This window comes from Molothrus ater, chromosome 10 (genome assembly GCF_012460135.2).
Source record: "Molothrus ater isolate BHLD 08-10-18 breed brown headed cowbird chromosome 10, BPBGC_Mater_1.1, whole genome shotgun sequence".
NCBI lineage: Eukaryota > Metazoa > Chordata > Aves > Passeriformes > Icteridae > Molothrus > Molothrus ater.
In genome coordinates, this window is record NC_050487.2 from 16,463,804 (window position 1) to 16,488,746 (window position 24,943).

At 58.1% G+C, this 24,943-nt stretch overlaps 2 protein-coding genes across 6 annotated transcripts in view; one reads left to right on the plus strand and one right to left on the minus strand.

Annotated features, from left to right (window-relative positions):
* The first annotated feature begins 4,185 nt into the window (after positions 1-4,185).
* PTMA (prothymosin alpha) lies at positions 4,186-13,184 on the plus strand. 4 transcript variants are annotated; one of them, XM_036388995.2, is made up of 5 exons: positions 4,186-4,336; positions 8,405-8,476; positions 9,143-9,239; positions 11,786-11,859; positions 12,316-13,184. In XM_036388995.2, the coding sequence occupies exons 1-5, from the start codon at positions 4,292-4,294 to the stop codon at positions 12,361-12,363; spliced, it is 336 nt and encodes a 111-aa protein (XP_036244888.1). In that variant the 5' UTR covers positions 4,186-4,291; the 3' UTR covers positions 12,364-13,184. The 4 variants fall into 4 exon arrangements, with proteins under 4 accessions (XP_036244888.1, XP_036244890.1, XP_036244889.1 ...); XM_036388997.2 differs by having other exon boundaries at positions 4,187-4,336; positions 9,143-9,233; XM_036388996.2 differs by having other exon boundaries at positions 4,188-4,336; positions 9,146-9,239.
* Positions 13,185-23,696: 10,512 nt separating this feature from the next.
* PDE6D (phosphodiesterase 6D) overlaps positions 23,697-24,943 on the minus strand; it is a 34,522-nt gene continuing 33,275 nt past the window's right edge. For both annotated transcript variants that reach the window (XM_036389008.2, XM_054515930.1), the window contains exon 5: positions 23,697-24,328. In XM_036389008.2, coding sequence (XP_036244901.1) covers positions 24,247-24,328 — 82 coding nt within the window. In that variant the 3' untranslated portion in view covers positions 23,697-24,246. The remainder of the gene's footprint in view (positions 24,329-24,943) is intronic.

A 24,943-nucleotide genomic window follows, 5' to 3' on the forward strand; every position in this document is an offset into this window, starting at 1 on the left:
CAAACTGGAGGCTTCCCTAGTCCCCCCATCATGTCCCCACTCTGCCTGTAGCCAGGAGCAGGATTAGCAGCAGTGCTGAGGTGTATTGCCCTGCTCCACTTGGCCCTGGCTCCTGACAGCACCCACGTGCAGCAGAAAAGGGACTGCCTTGGCCCCACATCTCAGCCAGATAGGGCAGTGGCTTCCCAGAGCCACAGAGAAGCCAGTGAGCATCAACGGACCATGGTGTCATTGCCTGCTGGGGTCAGAGGATCTGGAGAGGTCACACTCCCTTTCCCACACCCTCCAGTAACAGGGGATGACTGCTCCAGAACACTGTCCTCACTCTGGGGCTCTATGCTGAGGCCCAAGGACTGTGCCATGCCCTGCCTACCACATCCAGCTCCATCCAGTGGAGTGCAGAGGAGATAGACTCCCTACATCCATCTGAGGCATCCCTGCGATGTCTACAGGCTTGGAAGCAGCGGGCTGGGCACAGCTGGTGAGTCAGAGCCCTGTGTTGTAACGTGGGGGGCAGAGCGCGTGTTGGAGCAGGGATGGCCGTGAGCTGCAGTGTGGGGCCCGCCTGGGCCTTTTGCAATCCTCTGGGGAAAGGCGAAGTCAGTGTCTCCATCCCTTAATTAAAGTGTGCCACAGGGCCCCGCTCCTGCCTGTTTACGTGGTTCGTGGGGATGGACAGAGGAGCAGCAGCCCAGGACATGGGCAGGAGGGCGGCCTCATCAGCCCTTCCCTGGGCTGGGGCAGCCGGTGCTCTCGAACAGTCTCTGGCTCCAGCAGCCAGCTCTCAGCCTTGACCCCGCGGTGTCTCAAAGACACTTTTTGGAACCATGAGCTGATTCCAGTTCTCTACACACCTCCCCTCCCTCCTGTGAGTGCACATGAAGCTCCTTCCCACCTCCCCATCGCCCTTCACACCCCCACTCCCCCCCCCCCAGCACTGCTGTTCCAGAGAAAACCTGGCCCCCGTGTGCAACCACTGCCCATCGAGGAACAGAAGGTGACACAGCCAGGATGTCATCTCTGCCGGCTTCACGTCCCGCATCACCAGCCTGACCTAGAAACACTACCACGTCTCGTGCGCCGGAGCCCGGGGATGCTGCAGGCTCATCCCTCTGTTTTTTCCAGAGCAGCTGAGTGACAGTCGCCCCTCCCTTGCCTCTCCGAAGAGCGTAATGAGAATTTCCTCCGAGGAGCAGCTTGCCGCGATGAAATAATAGCCCGAGCAGCATGATCTTCGCCGGGGATTAAAGAGGCTGCTACTTGCTGAGCTAGGGAAACGGCCGGTAAGGAGGGAAAAGTCCTACCTCCTCCTCCGGCACCTCGGCTCCTTTGCCAGAGCAATCGCCTGCCGCAGACGGAGCGAGGTCCCAGGCAGAGAGCTCAGCCCTGGAAACTTCTGTCCCCGATGCTTGGGCACTTTTGCAAAGTCCCCTTCCACCCTCCTCCTCCTGTCTCTGCTCCCCGAGGAGCCGCTCCTCCGGCAGTCCGGAGGGGTGGAGAAGAGGTAAAGAAGCAGCTGCCTTTTACAGGCAACAGTTCCTGTTGTTTCTTTTTGGACTGCTGAGGCATAAAGCGCCGAGCTGAGCCTGCTTCTGCCTTACGCTCACAGGCACTCGCCAGCCGGTTATCCCGCTGCACAGAGGGACGGCACCAAGGGCTATACATGGATTTCCGACGCGGAGTGGTTTAAGGCAGTTTTGCTTCCACTGCAGGCTTGGGTGTTTTTTTTTATCTCCAGCCCTCCCACCACCACCCCCCCCGCCCCCTGTGAGATCCTGGTGTGACCATCCCTTGAGGATTCCTAAATTCCGAAATTTCTTCCTGAAATATCCCACATCTCATTTTCTTTTTTTAACTCGTCCTGAAACGTGGGAACCCCAAGCCCGAAGGAACATCCCTAGTCTGAGCAGAAGGCACGCATGAAAGACAAGTTACAGCAGAAGTGATTTTTTGAGGGGTCTGGGCTTGGGTGGTTTGTTTTTTTTCTTTCCTCTTTCGGACACATTTCGAGACTCGCCGGCAGCTCCCGGCTGGGCTGTGGCAGAGGGCGCTCCAGCCTCCAGCATTGCGAGCAACCTGCCCCAAACCCACTGAGTCCTGTCTCCGGTAATAGCAGCTGCCCTTGTCTCGAACACTCCAAGCGAGAGGCGTAGCCAGAAGCAACCAGAAATCCCGGTTTCCACAGCCCTCTCCTTCCCCTAAGTGCATGGAGAAGCTCTCGCCCTGCTCACGCCCAGTCCTGCCACCAGGTCAGAGCGGGACATCCGACGTGAGGAATCATCATCCCCAAAAGGTCCCAACGTGAGAAATCCATCGTCCCAAAAGGTCCCTCCTGACAAAACGCCAGCAGTGCCCGACCTTCGTGAGCGGGGCACTGCTGTGTCGATAGCGCCTGTGATCCAACGTGAGAGTTGCTGGTGGGGTCACAGCCCCTGGTGCCGGGGGACGGCCAGGACAGGGGGTGGCTGGCCCCGGTACGAGGTCACTCCGAGGGTCAGCGGCCGCCGTGAGGGCTCGGCCGTGCCGGTGCTTCCCGCTCGCGCCACAACCCCGCGGCCCCGATCCCCGTCCCCACGCCACCATCTCCTCAGTGCTGCTCCCACGAGGGGCAGGACGCGGAGGCTGAGGAGAAAAGCGCTGCATGGTGCGCCCAGGCACAGACCAGCCTGTTTGCGGTGCTACCGTGCTGAGTGGGAGGGACATTTTGTCCTGGAAACGGGGCCCCGTCTCTGTGTCCAGCCGCCGGGCGCGTGTGGGGATGGGGAACGGACGCCGGCGCCATGACGCCTCGTGCCGCGACGCCTGGTGCCAGGCGGTGTGGGAACTACCATAGCTTCTCAACAGCTCTCCTGAAGCCGTAGAGAGAGGAACCCCGTGTCAGCGCGGCCCCTAGTAGCCGGGATCAGGGGCCACCGCCCGCGGGAGCCCCCACTCCGGGCCCCCAGCCGGCCGGCGTCAACTCCGCTCCACAGCTCCGCCCCGAGCCGCCTCCGGGTTTTCAAAACCACTTCGCCGTAGACAGACAGGCAGCTCAGCTAATAGGAAGCCGCAAAGCGTCAGTACAGCGTTCGCCTGGCGCTGCTGACCAATCCACACCGTTCGATGCCTATATCCCGCCCTCCGAGGACAAGTTCTGCCTCGGTCTGGCGGCCATGTTGAGTGTGGCAGCTCCGCTATGCTCCATATGGAGGGGCGTTTTTCCCACCCCTTCACCCCTTGATTCGCGCTTCCCATACGGGGGACCATTCACGCGGGGCTCTGTCTCATCCCCGGGGCCGTCGTGGGCGGCGGAGCGGCTCCCAGGGGATGGTAACACCGTGTGGTTGCCCCACGAAGGGCTCTCGGCGCCATCTTGAGTGTGGCTGAGTCCCCTCGGTCGCTGCGTCGGTGCCCTGTTACCTCGCGGTGTGAGGGGGGCCCGATGCAGTCGCGGTGCCCGCGGGCGCGGCGCGAAGGGCACGGCTGTATATAACGGGGAACTGCGGACGGGGAGCATAGGGAAGCTCCTGGTGCGCTTTAGACCATGAACTCGCAGAAGGGGGGGGGGGAGGGTGGGGGGGAGTAGCAACAGCTTGGGTATGTTTTTTTACTGTAGAATAAGCAAACGGGTGGGAATCCCGCATTTCTGCGCGGCAGGCTGGGCGGGCCGCCCCTCCCCGCTCCCCCCAGGGGCGGCCGCGGTTGTTGTGGCCAAAGTTTCCGCGGGGCGCCGAAAACACAGGGAACGAGGGGGGCTAGCGGGGTACCGAAGGGACGGGGCTGCCCTGGGACCACCGCCGGCCCCGTGGGAGCGCGGCTGGGGGAAGGCAGCGCCGGTTCTCCCGCATTACTGTTATTATTCTTATTTTTAACTCTTATTATTTGCCCTCCGCCCCTCCGCAGGCGCGGCGGGAGCTCTCCCCCCTTCCCCCCCCCCCTCACACGGCGGGAGGGGCGGGGCGGAGGCGGCGGGGGCGGAGGTAGCGCGGGGGAGGGCGGGGCTCTGCTCCCCTCTGCGCCCGCCGTGCTGAGACCGGGCACAACTCATCGCCGCAGTGGCGGCGCTCGCCGGCTCCTTTAAGCGGCCGTGCCCCATTGTTTGCACCGCGGCCAATGGGCGCCTGGCGGCCGCGGCGCGCGCGGCCAATGGGGCGCGGCGCGGGGCACCGCGCGCGCCGCCCCCCGGCTCTATAAGAGGGCCGGCGGCGCCGCGTGAGTTCCCACTGGCTCGCGCAAAGCCATCTTGGCATTGTTCTGCCCGCCCGCCCGCGCCGCCGCAGCCCCGCGCGACACAGCCCCGCACGCCCCCGCCATGTCCGACGCGGCCGTGGACACCAGCGCTGAAATCTCCGCCAAGGTGAGCGACCCGCCACCTCGCGCCCTGCTCCGCGGCTTTTTTTCCCCCCCCCCTCATTTAAAATTTTTTTCCGTGCGATTTCTGGCCTTTTTTTTTTTTTTTCCTTTTTGTGTTTTTTCGTCGGATTTTTTTTTTACCCCCCTGCCCGTCCCGCCCCCTCGCTTCTCCCCCTTCCCCCTTCGTCCTTCGCGTTGAAGTTGGCGGCGCGGTGCGGTGCGGAGCCGGTGCCGCCGCGCTCGCCGTGCGGGGCTGCCAGCGCCGTTCCTTTGTCTACAGTGTGCGGGAAACGTGCTCGCCGCCTTTGCCGGTGCTGCCGAGCCCCGCCGCTCCACGTCCCGCTCCCTCCCGCCTTTCCTTGGGACAGTAGTTGATTATCCTACTGCGGAGGGGCTCGGGGAGCCGGGGGGGTACACGCACGGCGGTGCCTCGGCACCCGGCAGTGCTCGCTCATTCAATCCGCGGTGCGGGAGCTTGACAGCCCCGTCAAACTTGTGTTCCGCTCGGCCCCGTCCCTGCGGGGGGATGTGGGGGGAAGCGCTCCGGAACACGCACGGGTGGGGGGGGGGCGGGGGGGGGCAGTGTCTGTTGTGGAGTTGCTGCCGAAAAGCGGGGTGGGCGGGTGGTTGCTATTTCGGAGTTGCGCCCGGTTGATGCGGGAGGGGCGTCTGCTGTGGCGGTGTTACCCCTGGAGTGTGGGGGGGGGACAGTTGTTTTTTTGGCGTTACCCCCCCCGGAAGGGGGGGGGGGCATTTGCGGTTTAGGTACTGCCCCGTATTGGGAGTTACTATTTCGGAGGTGAGGGGGAGTAGAGGGTGATCCGGAGTTGTCCCGGGGGGGCTTTTGTTATTTTTGGAGTTACCCCAATGGGGGCATCTCCACAGAAGGAGATGCCCCGATGCGCTGGGGCAGCGGGGCTGAGGGCGCCGGCCCTGGCCCGAGCTCCTCGCAACCAGGATAAGTTTGCGAGTCGCGGCTGGAGGCGATGGGAAGCGGCTGGGGAGCTCCGGTACCAGCCGGGAGAGGTTCTCCCGGGAGTCCCCGCTGCGGCTCCCGGCGCACGCCTTTGTCTGCGAGCCGCGGCGGAGCGTCCCCCGGGGAAACTGCACTCCCCGAGCGGCCGCGGTGCGCCCCGTTGAGCCCGGGGCCACAGCCGGAAAAGTTGCGAGGGGACCCGAGGCGGGCCAGTGCGTGGGAAGGCGGCGGGGGACGTGCCCAGTGGCCTCCTCACCCTGCGCCCCGGCTGGCCCGGGGTCGCGCCGCTCCCGGGGGAAGCGCGACTGGCGGGGAAAAAAAAAATTCCGACCGGGAGGAGGGTTCATAAAAAACAACCAACAAAACGCCGTTTCTGGCAGATTTCGATTTCACTTCTGTTTCCCGCTCCCGCACCCATGCCCCCATCCCGCCTGCCCAGCCTCCGTTCCGGGACCGCAGCTTGGTCCCCGCCGCCTCCGGCTCTCCCGCTGCCGGGAAGCGGCGAGGCGGGTCGATCCCCATCCTTCCCCGGGGGAACGGGGCCAAGTTTGCCGTTAACCTTCCCCTGCCCTTTTTACCGCGTGCGGGAAGGGGCCTCGTCTCTGGCTCACCCTCCTGGGAGCGGACAAGGGTCCGCGCTGGAGGGAGGGCGGAGGCGCGCACGGCGGCAAGGTGACCCCCCCCACACCTCAGAGAAGCGTGGAGGCACCGGGCCGATCGCTCTCGTCCCGCCTCGCCGTCCGGAACGCTCCCGGGAGGCGGGGATGGGGGGGAGGGGGTTCCCGCCCCGCCCGGGCGCCGCCCCCGGCCGGTGCCGCGGGGCGCCCACCACATGCGGGCCTGGGAGCCGGAGTCCGCCGCGCCGCCCCCGCCGGGACTACAGCTCCCGGCAGCCCGCGGGGCGCCGCGCTGGCCGCCGGCCAATCAGCGGGACGCGGAGAGTGGCGCGCGGTTTGAATGGCGGCCGCGCGCGTGGCGGCGCGGGGGAGCCCCCTGCCGGCCGGAGGCGCGGGCTGCGGCGCTGCCTCTCTCGTCCCCGAGTCCTGATGTCCCCCGCTTCCCTCAGGGATCCTGCCGAGGGCAGGACCGGGGACAAGGTAGAGCTTTCCGGGCCGGTGGTATGTGGCTCTACACCGCTGCTATTCATTCCATAGACAAACAGCCCTGACACACCTATAATTAGAGGCTGTGTCTCAGTCTTGGCGCCGGAGCAGCCCTGCTGCCTGCACCGGCCCTTGGTCTGGACGCTCCTGCACATATCTGTTTGTGTTGGACTGGGAAAGGAAGAGGGGGAATCTGATGCTCTCTGCAACACTGTTGCTACCACAAATTTCATGACCTGGCATCGTGATGGTGGTTAAACTGAGAGCATTTTCAGTGATGCAGGAAAGGTCAGGGCTGTAGATCTGTCCAGCTGAAATGCCCAAGAATGAGTTGTTCCTTCACTGGGAGAATTGCTTGCATTTTGTGAACAACTTGTTATAAAAAGAACTGTTGGGCACATTGAGAGGTGGAAATTCTGATTGCTTGACTTGTTCTGTGTTTAACTTGGGAACTGCTTTGTTGCCCTCATGCCCATGTGCCTGGTGTGATGCAGCAGCTGTAGCCCAGTGATGCATAAGAGGCCAAATGGTTGTGATCAGTCTCCAGGGAACAGGGCAGTGGAAGCCACTGACAGTGTAAAACGGTGGTGGAACTAGGCAGTGTGGAGGAAGTGGCCTGGGATTTGTGTGTAAGCAGTGAAAGGAGGAGGGATCTTGTGTGTTTGTTTTACTCCAGACTCCTGGCTTGGTTTGCTTAGGTGAGGTTTGATCAACAGGTGTTGTCCCCCCTCAAAGTTTTCTTCCAGGAAAAGTCTTTCCTCCATGCACTGGCAGTCTGTGGGTGCCTCTGGAAATGGCATCTATTTCAGTAACCCGGTGGTCTAAAATGCCTGTGCTGCCTCCCCAGCGCAGTCTGCGGGGCAGTAGAAACCCTCAGAAGGGAGCAGTGATCACCCTAGCAGGGCCATGGCCATGCTCTTCCCTGCCGTGTTCCCACGAGGCAGCGGCTCCCTCCCGGGAGTGAAAGTGCCCGCTGTCTGTGGGCGGCACCGCCAGCTGCAAAGGGCCGGCAGGAGGGGGAGAAGCCACCACAGTGGAGCAGGAGCTTCCAGCAACTTTTAAACACCTCATGGTCGCTGCTGAAGCCGCTGTGGCTGTGCTGCTGGCCCTGGGGAAGGGCCTCCCTGCTTTCCTTGGCTGGGGTAGCGCTCACTGTGCTGAAGGATCTCGCTCCAGTCGATGGAGGAACAGAAGGGGAGGAGGATGCAAGCAGAGATGCCAGTGTTAAATCCAAGTGTTCTTAATGCAGGAACATAAAGTTGGATCCTTTCAGCCTGTTTGCTGAGCGACTTGGCATGACATTTTGACAGTGATCAATAGCAAAAACACACAAGCTCCCGCTCTGCTTGTGGTGGAGGCTTGAGCCGAACTAGCCAGGCACTGCTCTTGGAGCAGTGTAAAAATAGACTTCTTCCTCCACCCCATCCTGTTACACTTTAGGCTGTGAGCTGGATGCTGGAGCCTCCTCTCTGCTGCTGTGAGAAAGACCAGGCGTGTAATATTTGCCGGATGATTTTTGCTAGGCAGGGCAGAGACCAGAGCCTCTGCTAATGAGTGCCTGGGATCTATTCCTGCTGTGAAGGCTCTGAGCAGCCGTGGGTGCCCATCCTCTGGACAGGGCTGCCGGCTCTCCATGGCATTGCAGGAGCTTGCGTGGACTGTGCTAAGATGGGCAATCAGCCAGCTCTGCTGCTGTTGAGCATATATGCAGGTGGCCAGCTCTGTCTGTTTGGGAGCTCAGAGGTGAAACAGAGCAGTCTCTTTTTTAGAGGGCTGCTCTGGCAAGGCTGACTTGGATTGAGATTCGCCCCCATGTTTTCCCGTTCCCAAGGAGGAGCCAGAACGTGGCGACCAAATCACAGAACAAATCTGTATGAAGAGAAACCAGCGCCTGCTCTTGCTCTCAGACTGTGTTTTTCACACCTGATCTGCAGCTTCTCTGACCCAGACATCTGGAATCGGGGTGACTTCTCTGCTTTTCTGCTCCTTCCAGGATCTAAAAGAGAAGAAGGAAGTTGTTGAAGAAACAGAAAATGGCAGAGATGCACCAGCCAACGGCAATGCTGTGAGTATGGCTGCAATCTGCTGGGAGAAGCAGTCTGTACACCAATGCCTTTTTCTTGTCCTCTTCTTGCTTTTGCTGCAAGTTTGTCCCTAGCACTGTTGAGAGGGGATCCCTGTAAACGACAGCCCTAAGCCCTGCAAAGCCCTTCAGCCTTTGGTGCTTCACGTTAAGTGGATACTCCCAGCCTGTGGGCTGTTCATGTGTGTGCAGAAGAGAAGGGTTGGGCTTGGATTCCCTCCCTGACAGCTGTGTGAGGCTGTCCAGTACCAGCCCTTCCCTAGGCAAGGATAAAGAGGAAAAAAATTATAAAACCCACTAGGATTTACAATGTTACAACCAGTTCAGCTAGGAAATACATCATATACAAGCAAACTGGTTGGTTTCTTCTTTTGAGGTGCTGGGGGGAAATCACTGTGCCACACTTCAATGTGTCATGAGAGCAATTTGAGGCTTTGTCTCAAAGCTGCAGCCCCAAGTTACTGTGGCTTGATCCTTCGTGCCTGGGCTGTGTGGAGGCAGGCAGAAAGTGGGATGTATGCCCAGGGCTTCGGTGGGCTGGTGCTTTGCTTTCGGCAGGAAAGGTGGGAATGTGCATTTTGCCGAATGTCTCTTCCACCTTCTCCCTTTCCTGGTGCATTTTTTTAAGTGATGTTTTGTCTTGCCAAGGAGAATGAGGAAAACGGAGAGCAGGAGGCTGACAACGAAGTAGACGAAGAGGAGGAGGAAGGCGGTGAAGAAGAGGACGAGGAGGAAGAGGGTGATGGTAACTTTGTTTGTTCCCCCACCCCCATCCCACGGTGGTGTCCTGCTCTGGACAGCAGGCTCCCGGGAAGCGGAGGCGAGCAGAGAGCAGCATCTCCCCCTCGCGGCTGTGGGCAGAGAGCTCCCACCAGCCAGGCTTGCTGCTTCCTTGCTTGCCTGAGCCACCGCTGCTGGGAGTGAAGTCAGCCTTGAATCCCTTCCAGCAGGTTGAGGGCAGATTCCTTCCTCCCTCCCTCTGGCCAGACGGCACCTTACCGCGGCGCTGAATAAGCGCATTAGCCTTCCGTGCTAGTAGTAAAATCTGCCCTTGACTGCTGTGAGCACAGCCACTGCTGCACACACCAGCACTGGCCACTGGGACAGGGACAGCCCTGGGTGGCCATGCCTTGGCCCAGGCACAGAGGGTGTGGCACTCTGCTTGTTCATGGAGCAGCGTGCTGAGAGGCCCATGCAGTCCTCTTTCCCAGGCTAGATGCTGTGTGGAAACGAGCAGAGGAACCTGTGGCTCTTACCTGATCCTCCAGCTGGAGTAGATAGCCTTGCTTTGAATTTTCTATGGCTGCAGTGTCCTGTGTCTTCCTGCCCTTTGCTGCTTCCTGACCTGACCCAGCCTAGAAATGGGTTTTGGCAGCAGTGACTTGCCGAATCACCTCTCACCCTCCCTGCTATTATTTTTTTCCCAAGATCTGCTTGGATGAATAACATTGTTTATTTTTACCACTTGTGAAGGCTGGGAGAAAGCCTTTCTTGTTATGCTGAGATGAACTCAGGGCCCCTGATTATCTGTTACTAGGTTAATCCCCTGTGAATTTTTGGTTTACGTGCTGACCTACTAAACTGCTGGCTAGTTTTGGGAGATAGGGACAGGGCTGGAATTTAATGACCATTAAACCAGTGCTTATTCTGAAAGTGTGAGCTGGGAAAGCCATCTCCTTTGGGGTAGCACTCTCTGAGCAGCCTGCTATGCCCTTCAGTAGGAATTGGTTCACTAGGAACAACTGGGACTTGTGATCCTCTTTAACTTGTGGTTTTAACCCCTGAGGACAGATGCAGCACTGCTGTGTGCTATCCTGAGCCCATTTACCCCCAGCCTTACTTTAGGGTGGATGAGATAGGGCATACTTGGCTCTCCCTGCTCCTCTCGGGCAGGAGCAGGGAGGAGGATGCGTGTGCTGCAGGCGCATGTGTGGGGTGGAAGTGTTGCTTGGATACTGCTGTGACAAACCCAGGGAGCTTTGGTCCCGCAGTGCCAGCCCTGCTCTTCCCAGCTCACCGAGCACAGGCACGATTTGGCACGCGGTGCCTGGAGATGCCGATGCCTTGTGGGGATCCGGCACAGGCTCTGACTGCTGGCACGGGCTCTGTCCATGCTTGCTGCCCTCGGGCGATCCCTGCCTGAGAGCTGCACCTGAGCACTGCAGGAGAGAGATTTAAAGGCAGCAAGTCCAGCTTGCATCAGCTTTTTTAGCCAAGACTTGCAGCCAAACTCCCGGGGTTTGACAGCAGAGGAGAGCTTCAGGGTATATTTTCCTCTCGCATCTCTCCATCCCATCTCATTATTTGCTTTGCTTAAAGCAGCTCAAAGAACTAAAAATGCTCCAAATCAGCTTGGCACTGTCACCTGACCTGCCGGCCAGCCCAGTGCATGTGATGGCTGCTGGGGTGTTGATCCATCACTGGGAGCTAATCTTGGCCCTTCCTGCTGCATGGGCCACACCGCAGCTGGGCACACGTCAGGAGAGGAGAAGGGAGGATGGGCTGACCTTAATCCCCCTGGCTGTCCAGGCTGGCCATACGTGTGGCTCATGGTGGTGGTTTAAAGCCAGCTTACTGGCCTTAACTCTCTAAGTTATAGTAGGGTCTCCTGTTACACAAGAGACTTGTCTCGGCAGCTGAGAAGCTGTTCTGCCTCTGGGCTTGCCCCTGAGCCCCCAGAACTGGCCAAAGGTGATTGACTCAGTTGTTCTGATCCACTGGCCTATTTGAGCTCAAAGTGGGTCAAAGCCCAGAGCTCACTGCTCATCCTCCTGGCTGGCTGCAAGATAAGTTGGAAGCATTTGTTTGCTGTTCTGATAATTAGAAAGTGTTCTGACTCAGAACTAATGCGTTCTGGCTCTCTTAACTCATTAAAGATGGACTAATAGCTGCGAAGGGAAGCAGAAGTAATCTGGAGTGGTTAGGCAGAGCAGCCACTAGAAAGAGTTTTTTCCTCTCTCTTTTTTTTCCCAATTTTTTGCCATGATTTCGGCACTTGTGGTAGGTGGTGGTTTTGCCATCTCACTGTCTGTGTTACAAATGCAGTGTGAATCAAACTTGAGGCTGCCAATCCTTATTTTCTCTTTGGTGGGTCAGGTCATTTGGGGGATGCCCAGAAAGCCACAGTGTTCTCTGTCACCTCTTGTCTTGAGCAGGGTCTGTGCCACCTGGGTAGATGGAGACATGGCATCACAGTGTGGGGGTGTGCCAGGATTAAACCCAGAGGGGAGGTGTGTGGTACTGGGACTCTCCCAGAGTGTCTCACATTTCCTCCATTTGTACTCCATGCAGGTGAGGAAGAGGATGGTGATGACGACGATGAAGCTGAGGGAGCCACAGGCAAACGGGCAGCTGAGGATGATGAGGTGGGAAGAGTAGGCAGCCCCTTAGAGCCACACAATGTCCCCAGAGGGCTTGGGAGGGGGGAGAGTGTCAGTCGGGCTAGAGGGGCTGGGCTTAACTCAGGGGCTTGAATGCTTTGCCTGTGTGCTCCCCATGTCTCTCCAAGGACACAGCCCAGTTCTGTTTATACACTGGCCTGGTTAGGGGGGTGTCTGCTCCCGCCCAGCAGAGCCCTGGCCCTGGGCTGGGGAGACCTGGAATGCTCATGGCAGGCCTGGGTGGGGGCACTCAGGGGCTTCCTGAGAAGAGAAGATTTTGCCTGAGGGAGGGAAACACCTGTGGTTCTCAGACCTTGTTCCTGAGGCCAGGAGAGGGACCCTAAATGCCCCAGCCTCACTCCCTGCCTTGGGGTGACTCTTGCCTGCCCCCAGCAGCCCCAGTCCCCATCCCCTCTCCTGACGGCTTTGCTTTCCCCCTAGGATGATGACGTCGATCCCAAGAAGCAGAAAACCGATGAAGATGACTAGGCAGCAAATTTTTTTTTTTTTTTTTTTTAAATAAGGAGGAAAACAAACCAACAAAAAAGGCCAGCGCGTCCTCTTCACCCTTGGGTCTCCCCTGGGGACTCCCATTGCAGCCCCCTTTCCCTCACACAGCCCTTCCTCCCCCCTCCGCCGTGGTCATCCTCACCAAGTAGAGTGAACCCCGTCCCCGCCCCCCGGCGCGGCGCTGCCACTCAACGAACATGGAAATGATTCGCCCGTTAGCGGGGAGAGAAAAACCCCCCTTCCCCCACAAACCCTCTCCCCCCCGAGCACCAAAACTTCAAGGCCCTGCTTTCTTTCTTAAAAGTACTTTAAAGGAGAATTTGTTTGTATTTTTTATTTACATTTTATATTTTTGTACATATTGTTAGGAGGTCCGCCATTTTTAAGTGATCTCGGATTGACCAAAAGGGGGGCTTTGAAGTGTATATCTCTCTTGTTACCTATCTCTGACTTTACTTGTGGTGTGACCAGGCCCAAACCATTATCTCAAAGGAGAATAAAGCAAAACCTTGTAAAAAAAAAATTAAAAAAGACAAAAATGCAAAAAAAAAAAAAAAATTACAATCTTATTCTGAGCATTCCAGTAACTTTTTTTGTGTATGTACTTTAGCTGTACCATAGATCGTGGTTTGTATGAGGTGGCAAGGCCAAAGATAAAAAGGTTTTCTTTTTTTTTTTCTGTCTATGAAGTTGCTGTTTATTTTTATTTTTTCTTTTTTTTTTGGCCTGTTTGATGTATGTGTGAAACAATGTTGTCCAACAATAAACCGGAATTTTATTTTGCTGAGTTGTCCTAACAAGGCTGCCTCCCAACTGCTGCTTTTTGTTTTAGTTTTCATTTGTTTTAGTTTTTTATTTCTTTCTTCCCTTCTTTATCTCCTTTCTTCTTGCTTTGGACTTGGGCTGGGAAGAGAGAGAAGGTGCAGAGTGTTTATGGGGAGGGTCTGGGGGCTGTGCTTGTCCCCCTGTGGCTGTGGTGGTAGGGGAGGCAGTGTCTTTCCATGGCTGTATTCCTGTGGAGAGCTGCACCAGTGTCCCCAGCATGGCCTCTGCATGATCCTGCATGCTCTGGCTGCCCTTGGCAAGAGGTAGGGATGGGTTAGATTGGGAAACAGGGATGGGGGAGTATGGGTATGGTTTGCTCAGCAATTCTCCTTTCTGCAGCCAAATTTGGGGACTGTTTGCCTTGTGTAGTGGGGATGAGAAACCCATCCTCAAAATCCTTCCTTGCAGTATCTGCTGCAGGTGATTGACCCCTGGTTGTGGGGTGAGGCGAGCTCAGGCCACGTAAATGCCTTCCCTCCCTTGGGGCTTGAGTGTTGCTGGCAGTGGGGCAGGAGTCAGTGTCAGCAGGGCTTGGATTCAGCCAGAACTGGTCCTTGGGGATGCTCCAGCCTGCACTGGCCACCCAGCAATTTCTGGGGTGCCAAGTTCAAGGTTTGGTAGTGGGACTCAGGGGAGATGGGTCGGGATTGTCTGTGTGCTCTAACAAACCAAAATGGCCTTAACTTAGCCTTAGCCTCTGCTGCTTTGCTCCTAACCTTCCCCCAACTCATTTTTCCTCCCTCATACAGGGTGTTGGAGCTTGGAAAAGCTCAGCCTGCTCTGCCAGGTGTGTAGAGTTCATTTGCAAGAACCTGCTTTGTGTCTGTGCTCCCAAACCCTCGCCCTGGCTCCAGGGAGTCCCCTTTCCCTGCTGATCCAGGCTGTGCCAAAGCCTCACCAGATGGTCTCGTTTCCTCCTCTCATGCTGCAATCCCAGCAGTCAGTGTTCAGATGCTGGGGCATGATTAATGTTTTAGTGTTTTTTTTTTTTTTTTTTGTATAAAAGAGGAACCAATGTGCATTTAATGCACTGGCTGCAAGGGTCACAGCCTCTCCTGATCCCCAGGAGCAGCCAGGTCACTTCCTCTGCACTTACACCTTAATTATCCACTGAATGGTGGTGCTGCCTGATCGCTTATCAGATTTACTGCCTCCATGCACAGGCCCCTTCCAGCCCTGCTGGGGTGAGGGGAGCGTGTGGCAGGGCTGGAGGCAGCACTAGGGTTGGTTTTCCAGTCCTCCCATGGGATGGGACATCCTGGGAGTGGCAAACGGTGCTGCTCAGTGTTACTGTGCTGCTGGGTGGGGCTTTGTTGTGCAGTGCTGGGAGTCACATCCACATCCTCGTGTCCTCACCACGGCTGCCCCATGCGTGGCTCCTGCATCATGAGGGGATGGGTGCTCGCGGTGCAAGACTCAAGCTGGTACTTGTAGATTTGCAAGGCAAATTATTCAAATAAGCTTCTGCAGCTGCGTAGACAAGAGCTGGCTCCAGGTGTCCCTGAAATGTGGGGACTCTGCACACACAAAGCTGGTGTGAGGGCCCAGGGGCTGGAGAAGGGGGAACAGTGGCCTTACTGTTCCCATTGCAGAGAAGGACTTATCTGCCCCACAGCCCACCAGAACCCTGGTGGTCTTGGGCCATAGGGTGCATTTTGGTGGGTACTGAGGGGTGGGGTAAAACTGCCCCCAGCCTCCCGAGTGGGCACACTAATATTGGGAAGGGCACGGAGTAGCTAGGGCTGTGGGGGCAGGTCAGAGTGACCCACAGCCCCTGCCCTGCACCCGGCTGCTGTGAGCCCTGCAGCCAGAGGGGATGGAGAGGGCAAACCCCACTTCCTCAGCCCCCGTGCCCTGGTGTTTCTGCACCCCATCTCTACCCCTCGTGGCTCAGTCCCAGTGGCTCTGGCTACTCCTGCCACGCCGTGGCCCTGGGGGTGCTCTGGCAGTGCCAGGGCTGGGGCTGAGGCACTGCTCCGTGAGTGGATCCTCGCAGGGATCCCAGCCCCAGCCAATCCTCACGTGGCGGCTCAGCCAACTGGCCAATCCCGTGCTGCCACCTGGCCCTTACTCCCTCATGCTGCCTCCACCAATCACAACCAAGCAACACTCTAGTCTGGCCAATCATGTGCTGCCACCTGGCACTACACCACAGCCAACCACGTGCTGCCACTTGTCTCTGCTGCTGCCTCACCCCTGCAGCAGCTGCCCACCAATCACAGCCCGAGGGGGGCTGCGTTGAGCCAATCACGAGCTGCCGCTTGCTTCTGGCCCAGCTAATCTGGGGCAGCCACACCCTGCCAGGAGCTATAAAAGCCCTTCAGCTCTGGGGCTGTCCCAGCCGTTAGGGTCACCCCCGGATGGAGGATTTGTGGTTCTTTTGGAAAAGGCTCCCGCCTGCAGGGTTCTGGAAGGGTGTAGGTGGAACACAGTGGTTTTTTGGTGCCACAAGGGCTGAGTGAATCCAAAATGCTCAAGGGACTGCTCACCTGGGTAATGTCTTGGGACAGGGACCAGGAGCAGCAGGTCCCCCCAGCAGGAGAAGGCTTGTAGGAGTCATGCCAGCTGAAGGTGCCTGTGAAGATCTTGGGGATGCTTTCCTGAGGAGTCAGCCTTGTGTCAGGGTCTGCCCACTGGGAGCTGGAGAGTCCCACCTGCCTCAGTGTTCAGGAGGTGATCCCAGCTCTGTGTGGAGGCCTGAGCTGGGCTCTGTGGAGGTTGACACCACAGGGCAGAAGGTGAAGAGCCCGCAGCCATGGTGTGCCTTCAGGCACAGAGCGGTGCTGGGGCCCTCACCCAGAGCTTGTCACAGGTCACACGTTAAGCTGTGACCAGCAGGGCAGGAGTGTCAGTGCCACCCCTCACCTGCAGACGCCACGTGTCGTGAGGGATCCGAACCCTGCTGAGCTGCTGATCATGCTGTTCCTGGAGACTGGAGACAAGTGGATGGAGCTGTCCTCAGGTGGCTGCTGACCTCTGAAGATGGGTGAGGTGGCTCCCACAGGAACTATCAGGAGAGCTGCAGGAGGGAGCATCAAGAGAGCCTCATATGCACCAGGAGGGACCCAGGCTGTGCCAATGTGCTCCAGTGGCCACTTAAACCAAGGGCAGCCCTTCCTGAGGATTCTGCTGTGTCTAGACCTCAGCTGAAGGCACTTTGTGCGGCTCAACATCCAGGTGGACTGAGAGCGACTCCCATGTGGTTGGCCTGATGCACATCACTCCAGTGGAGCTGTCCTGCCACGGGTCACAGCCAGCAGAACCACTGGGGCTGAGCCCATGCTCTGTGGACAGCTGGACTGAGCCTGGCCTGGCACAGCTGCCTCCAGTCCTGACCTGCCCATCGTGGGTTAGTTGTCCTGCACCAGCTGTAGCTTTTGGATAGCTTCATCCAAAACTTCTTGTTGCATCTTAACAATCCTCGTGAAATTTGGAGCACCTTTGGGGCTCAGTGGAGAACTTGCCTGTGGGGAATGCAGGGCTTGGACTGCAAGCAAGACACAGGCTGGGGTTGGTTTCTGCTGCAGTTTGTGTCTGGGCAAATAGTTGGCATCAGCTTAAGAGACTGACGAGTGAAACTGCCTTCCAGGTGTGATTCTTCAAACTCACAAACACAGAAGCAATTTTGAGTGGTTGCCATTGAAAATAGACACGAAGAGCTGCTCCTGTGGTGGAGCAATTGCCACCTGGCTCAGGATGTGAGGTGTCCCATTGGAACAGACCCCTCAGGAGCAGGCTGTGGAAGCCCAGGGCCTTGGCCAGTCATGGCTGGTGTGACTTTATGTGCCTCCTCAATGGTTCAGGAATGTTAGTGCACTTGCCTCAAGAGCTGCCTGGTGTGGGTGGGAAAGACCAGCCCAGGCTGAGGAGCAGAAGTGGGACATCTCATTGCTGTCTCATCCCTGGCTGCTGTGTCCCCTCAGCCTGTCCCTCTCTGTGGGCCAGGGCAGCTCTGTCCCTGGGCCCTGAGGTGGCTGTTGGAGGCACCTGGCTGTCCCCAGCCCAGTAGAGGTCCTTGAGCTCTGAAACCCAGCTGGATGTTTCCCCCCACTGCCAGATCTTCTTGGGGTCACCACCTCAACCCTTTCCCCCTCTGGGGATGGGAGCCTTGGAGAGGGAGCAGAGCTGGGCTGCCTGGAGCTCCTCCTGTGCACACCCCGTGTCCATCCTTGCGCCCATGGCTGCTCCATCTTCTCTGGCTGAGCTGGTCCTCTCCAAAGGGCAGAGGAACAGAAGGAAGGGCTGAGAGAGACCCTCAGCTTTGCAAACCCTCCTGAGGGCTGTGGCTCCTGTTCATGGCTGGCTGGGGAGCCCCAGAGGGAGGGGTGGTGGCCAAGCAGGGGCTGGTGGGCTCAGAGGCCACTCCACAGTGCTGTGCTGGGTGTGGGCCAGGAGGAGACCTTGGAGTAAGCGTCCAGTGCTGTCCTTCAGAGCAGATGTGGACCTGGAGAGGATCCTGCATTCCTTTTCTAAGAAAGCACAGTGCAAGTGGAACAGCTGGGGGTTGAGAAAGCACAATCTGATTTGCTCTTGGAGAACCCACAGGGATGGGATCTTTACATGTGTCCTTTCCCACCCAGAGAGAGGCCTGAAGGCGAGGGGCTCTGCCTGGCTGTTGGGTGGGGATGTGGGTCCTCCAGGCACAGGATCCACAGGCAGAGGAGGGCTCTAAATGCCCTGTCTGAGGTGGCAGGGAGTGTGGTCCTGCATGGAGCTGGACACCAAGTGAGGCCCTGAGGGCTCAGAGCAGCTGCCGTGGGGTGCAGCCCCTGCAGGGATGGTGCAGTGCAGGCTGCAGAGCCAATTCTGGTTGAACCAAACCGCAGCAATTGCAGGGGCTGGCTGGCCTGGGGCTAATCCCCCTTATCCCCACTCCCAGGGTGGGGATGTGCTGCTTCCCTGGGGACACCCCCAGCCTAAAGCCCCATCCCTGGGATGGGCTGTGGAACAAGGCTGCAGCTCTGGAGCAGCGTCTGGGGAAGTGAGCAGCAGGCAGGGGCGGGACTGTGGGACTCTGCCATGGGAAGAGATGAGCATGGGACACCTGTCCCCGAGCAGGGACTGGAGCTGGTGCTCCCTGCGCTCTGTGCATCTCTGTGGGATGGCCGTGGGCACCCCTCAGAGCTGGCAGATGCCCAGCAGAGGCAGGGGACTCTGTGTGGCCGTGGGGAGCCCCACCGGCCTGTCTGGGGACTTGTGCGTCCCTGGCTTGGCAGCAACGTGGTCGAAAGAGGGATGAGGGCAGGCGTGAGGCACGGAGGTGTCGGTGCCCGTGGAGATGCCGGGACACCTCATCCCAGCTCCGGGCTGGCCAGAGGAGCTCCGTGTCCAGCCCAGAGGTGGGACCGCTCCTCTCCTGGGGCACAACTGGTGGCACGTCCCATCCGGGGTGCCCGCCCGCCTGCCGGCTTTGCTGAGCTGGCCCTCGGGGGCTGTCCCGGCTCCGGCCGAGGCGGTGACCGCCAGCAGCGCCCTCCCGGCCCGGCAGCAGCGCTGTCTCGCAGCTCCATCTAGCGCTGCGGGATGGGGACGGCCCCGCCGCCCCCGGAGCCGCGGCAGCGCCGTGGGGACGCGCCGTGGCTGTCCCCCGTCCTGGGTGGCGCTGCCAAGGCCAACCTGCCAGGAGAGCCGGCCAGGCTGGTGGTGATGGGGATGAACAGGCGGCACAGCGTGGCTGCTGGCCCGGGGCAGCCGGAACTGCCTCCCCCGTGCTCCTGCTCTGTGCCAGGGAATTTCCTGCAAGGATTCCGGGAAACATCGAGGGGCGCAGACGTTCCCAGTTCCTGAGCCAAATGTATCTGGCCTCAGCCGCCGGGTTTGCCACCCCCTCCCATGGAAATTGGGCCTCTGCCCTCTCCTTGGAACGCTTGCTTCTCTATCAGCCAGGTGGCTCCAGCTCTGTCAGTGCCTCACCCTCGGGGCCTTCACGTCACTCCTGCATCCCCAGCAGTTTCTTGGGGCCCATCTTCCATACCTGGTGAGAGCGTGATCCCTTCTCACAGCTTGTCACTGTTCCCCTTTCTCACATTCAGGGCAATGTCAGACCTTTCCAGACTGGCTTTGGGGACACCAGAACTCCAGCACCATTACATGCTCCTCTCATCCACTTGCTCTGTGTCTCCTGCTTGTCTCAGCTTGTCACCCCTTCCGGGTGCCTGCCACTCTCCACACCCTGCCTGGCACTGAGGCGCTGGGAGAGCAGGCAGGATTCTGGTGTGGGGGGTGGCGCAGGAAGGATTTTGGCTCAGAGCTGGATGCCATAAGAATGGAATGCTCTTCCAAAGGGGCTGTAGTGATGGTTGGCTCCTCTCTTGGTGCACTGTGGATGGGGATGTCAGACCTGCAGTGGGGTGAGGCAGCTGCTGAGCCCAACAGGGATTGCAGCCAGGTGCTTTAGCACTGAGGGCTGGTGGGCAGAGGCTCCCTAGGGCAGGAGGAATTGGACACCTTGGACTGAAAAAAGGGTGCTTTGAATCCTGTATTTGCTCCAGCTGCCCTCCTCCTGTCCTTGGGGAGAGATGGAACTGTGCTCAGGTCACCTGGCAGTGAAATCCCTGTGTCCAAGTGGCTGAGTGACTGCCTGGGGCTCTGCCTGCTCTGATTTGGCAACTCAAGGGTGGAATCTGTGTCCCCAAAAAAGGAGCAGGGGACTCAGACCTGCCTAGGCCTCCTGTCTGCTCCCAGTGCTGCTGAACTGGATGGCCCTGGGTGAGATGGGACGAGATGTTGCTGACCCTGTTGCTGACCCCGTTGCCACCGCTCTGTGCTCGCTGTCCCCACGCCCTGCCCGCCGTCTGCCCGCGCCGCCGGCACCTGCGGCAAGGTAAGAGTAGCAAAGCAGACACCGAACATAACGTGGCCCTGGGCTGTTTGTGCACCTTTTGTTCGGCAGCAACTTTCATGAATCAGCTCATTAAGCACATTAGGATGGCTCTGCCGCCCTGCCTGAGCCTTGTTTGGGCGGGGCAGATTTGGGGCACGGGCCAGCGGGAGCCCTGGTGGCTTTGCCAGGTGCGTGGGCAGCGGAGGGCTCCCAGAGCAGCTCTCAGGGTGGGTGACGGCCTGGAGGGCTGCTGGCCATGGGCGCTGAGGGTGTGAGAGCCTGGTGCGTGCCGTGGAGAGGAGAAGCCGGCCCTGTTCCCCTCACCTTCATGGCAGCACACAGGGAAGTGTCTCTCTCACATCCAGTGCAGGGTCCTGCTCCACAGCCAGCCCTGCAGCCTCTCGCAGGGTGGTTCCATTGCCATTGGCCATGCTTCAGGGAGCCTTATGGTGTGATGGACCCCAGAACTATGCAGGGAGCTCCCGTGAAGCCAAAAGGCTGTTGTGCATCACCCTCCTCCCTCACTGCCCCACTGCTGTGCAACAGCCCAGCTCGGAGTGCTCCCAGGCCAAGACATGGCTGGAGGGTAGTGAGGATGGAGCTTCACCCAAACCTCTGTGTGCCAGCCCCCCGAGGTGCACACAGCTCTCTCCAGTTCCCGATGTGCCTCTGTGGGCCCTGACTGTGTGCCAGGCTCTGCTCTCACCGCAGGGTTTCCAAGGCTGTCAGGGCGGCTCAAGGCCCTCCCGAGGCTGGGGACGAGACCCCTGTGGCGATTTCCAGCTGGCAGGGAGCAGCCTCCCGAGCGCCTTCCCTGCCCCGAGGCTCCAGAAACAAATGCCGGGAGGCACCGGTGCCTGCTGTGGGAGCCATCGAGGCTGGAACACCCCGGGAAGGCCGCGGCTGCCGGCTGGGAGTCACCACAGCAGCAGCGGCTGCTGCACCCGGCCGGGCCCGTGCTGAAGGCTCCAGGAGGCAGCAGCTCCAAGCGAGCCAGGGGTTTGTGAGTGGCCTGAGCTTCGGGCAAGGCCCTGCGTAGTGAGAGGCTCCTCAGGGGCCTGGTCCTGCCCTTGCCAAAGTTGCCTCTCTTCCACCACGGAGCTTTTCCCTCGTGCAGAGCCCTGCATGTGGAACTGGCTGGGGGCTGCTTCGTGGCCCAGACATGCCTGCCAAGCCTGTCAACTTCCAGATGGGAACTGATTTGGTAAGTAAGAAGGGGAATCACTGTGTTGGTCCTTGCACTCACTTGTGAGCCCCCGACTTTGCAGAGGGTGGCATGAGGGTGCCCTCAGGTTGCAACCAGAGCTGCCACAGGGACATGGGTGGTTGGTGGCAGTGGTGGCACATGCACCCCTGACCTTCTGCTCCCTTCTCTCACTTTCCAGCCCCACTTTTCCCTTCACTGGCACCTTTGCTGTCCCATGCAAGGGAGCCAAGATCTGACTGTGCCATGCTTGAGCCCTGGGCATAGGACATGCCTGTGTCTCCTGCCCTTTCTCCCAGGGCTCCCAAATCCCATCAGCCCCACAGGGCAGGGAACCAGCAGCTGCCTGGGCCAAGAACGGGCTCCTGCTCTGAGCTCCCCGGGGCCCTTTGCCTGGGTTTTGGGTGGTGGGTGCTTAGACCCCAGTGTCACCCCTGCCCTACGGCCCGGCCCGGCCCGGGAGAGGCGGTTCGGGACCAGGAGCGGGGGAGCTGCCCGGGCTGTTCCCCGCGGCGCCACTGGAGGGCGGCAGTGACCCGCGGTAGCGGGGCCCGCCGGCTCCGACCGGGCGGACTGGGCCAGCCCGGGCAGGGCGGGCGCGGGGGGAAAGGGCTCCGGAGCCCCCCCGGGCCGTCTCAGGCCCTGCGTCCCTCCGGGAGCCGCTCCCAGGGCTGCTCACCCGGCGGGAGCCTCAGCCACGCGTGTTGGTGGCCGCTTGAAGCCCCGCGGAGCCGCCAGCGTGAGCGGCCCCGCAGCGCGAGGGAGGTTAAGTGGCTCTGGGAATTCACAGTTTGCCTCACAGAATGATGTGGGTTGGAAAGGACTTTTAAAGGTCACCTAGTCCAACCCCCCTGCCAGGAGCAGGGACATCTCCAACCAGGTCAGGTGCTGATGCTCTGATCTGACCTGATCTGGGCAACCTGTTCCAGTGTTTCACCACCCTTACCCTAAAAAATTCCTTCCTTTTATCTTATCTAAATTGACCCTCCTTTAAAGCCATCACCCTTGTCCTATAGCTACAGGCCCTACTAAAAAGTCTGTTCCCATCTCTTACAGGCCCCTACAAGTACTGCAAGGCCACAAAAAGGTCTCTCTGGAGCCTTCTCCAGGCTGAACAACAACAGCTGTCCCAGCCTATCTTCACTGGCAAGCCAACCCTTCCCTCTGATCATTTTTGTGGCCTTCTCTGGACCTCCTCCATCAGGTCCATGACTTTCCTGTACTGACACCCCAGGGATGAATGCAACACTCCAGGTGAGGTCTCATGAGATTGGGGTAGAGGGGGACAATCATCTCCCTTGACCTGCTGGCTGCGCTGCTTTGGATGCAGCCCAGGATATGCCATTAGAAGGAAAAGGCAGAGGTCAGACTCAGACCCACTGGGAGCATCTGTCCCTGTGCTCTGGGTCAGTCCTTGGTTGTAGCTGAGCTTGGCAGAGGTGGTGCCTGCTCCCTGTCTCTGCTGGACACCTCCTGTGTGGGTCTAGCAGGGTGTCTGCCCTACTACACAAGGACACCTGACCTTCACCCTTTTTCACTTTTCCTTTTTGGGTACCTTTGTGTCTCCCCTTGGACAGAGTCCCTCCCTCAGTGGCTGTTGTTCGTGCTGGGTGCAGGTTTAGTTGGTGTCTCTGTTTGAAGGCTGGCCTAGGATGGGTCACACTGCTGACAAGACTCTGCCCTGCAGGTGCTCCATGATGGGATCCACCACTGAGGTCTGGTGAGAAAGTTGCTGTCATGGCTAATGGGGATTAATGGTCCAACTTCAAACCCCCTGAACAATATTTACTCTGTATCCCTCCCACACACACCCAGTGGCTGAATCCAGGATGTGAAATGATGCCTTTCATTTCCCTGTGGCTCTGAGGATCTCAAGCCCAGCAACAGGACAGGCTAACCAAGGCAATGAGTGATTACACAGCTGCCTGTGATGTTCAGGAGCAGCAGCTGGAGATGCCCCTTCCCACAATGTCCATGTGCTAGAGCTGATTACAAACTGCAGGGAAAAGTGGCAGCAGGGCTGCAGAAATCTGTCACAGAAAAAGTGCTGCTGTGTGTCACTGAAGCCTCCCCACATGGGGAGTGTTGGTGTCGGTGGAGCTCCAGGGAGCCCAGCCCAGCATGGGAGTGGTGCTGTGGGCTCAGGGGAACATGGGTTTTCCAGAGGGGCTTGAGTGTCCCCAGGCATTGGAAAAGCACAATAGTGTGCAGTGCTGCTCGAGAAACTGGTGACAAGGGGACAACTGGCCCCAAGGGATTAACAAAGGGGAGGCCAAGGAGAAGCCTTGGTCAGGGAAGTCAGGACAGCTTTCTGATGTAGCCACTTGGAGGAAGAGCAAAGAGAGGGGGGTTGTGGAAGGGGCAGAGCAGTGGAAAGCCCTGTTCTGCTGCTGGCTTGAGTGATGGGAGTTTGTGCCTGCCGAGGTACATTTTTGTAACAGAAAGGAAAACACACAAAACTGACATTTCTTCCCTTCTTTGGACGGTAGGAATGTTTTAATTGAGAAATTTGTTTTAATTACATTAGGTGATATCACAGTCTATTTTACAAGTTTGGGGTAAGAGGATGTGTGGACCAGTTACACAGAAATCCAGCAAAAGGATAAAAATCTACAACATGAGAAAAATGAAAAGGTTAACTTAACCCCAAAATAAAAGCATGGAGAGTTTGGTGTGAGTGGAAATGGGAGATTATACCAGGGTCCAGAGAAGTAGAAAGGATGAGACTAACACAAATTTACAGTATTGTTCTGCATGACCATCGTTTGCCTGTGTTCAGAGACAGCCTCTCTTCCTGAGGGCATCGCTAAGCAGATGGCCCCGTCTCTGAGGATTTGGTCTGGTCTTGTCAGAGAAGAAAGCAAAAGAACTGATGGGCAAAGGTCACAACCCACGCTGAGCTGGTCCCCAGGGTCACTGCCTACAGGAGTGTCTTCCACTGGATAGTCGGGGGGGTTCTGCACCAAGAACTGTATGGAGGAAAACTAAAACAGCTCCAAAAAGCCCCATCTCAAACGTAGAAAAGTCTCACTCTGGAAGTGCTTACGAGAAGATCGTCATCATAGAATTTGGTTTCTATAATAACATTACCACTGCAGGAGGAAAGGAGGAGAAAGAAGAGGTGTTAGAAAGATGCATGGACAGTAACTGCTCCTCTCCAGGCTCTCACAAGCCTGGGCTCACACCCTGACCACCCCAACCTCAGCTCTCTAGTTTGGAGCACTGTCCTGGTCAGGCTGTCAGGACTCAGGGATCTCCCAAACACATTCCTGTGTGTTTCCCCCCATTCCTCCCCAGTCCCGTTACTGCTCAGGCTGCAGAGTGCTTGGACAGCAAACTCCTGCTCACTCCTACTGCTAAAAATAAACCAGCAGTCCCAGCACCTTTAGGCTCCTGTCTCCTGCAGGAATTGTGAAAACCAATGGGAATTCTTTCTTTTATTCTCCTTCTCTGTCCTCTAGTGCTGAGCAAGCTACACCAACCAATATGCCATTTCCCTAAAGAAGTGCTTAAATGCAAAGACACAAGCATATTTTATACAAACAGCAATGGAAATGTGGATTTGGGTGTGACAGAAGCTCTGGGGATTTAACTTGCTGACTTCTGAGATTTTGGTACATAAAATTAGAACTCTGGGACCATTATAACACCTGGCCACCTAAGCAGTGTGATCTGACCTCATCTAAACAACCTGGACCTTGAAAAGC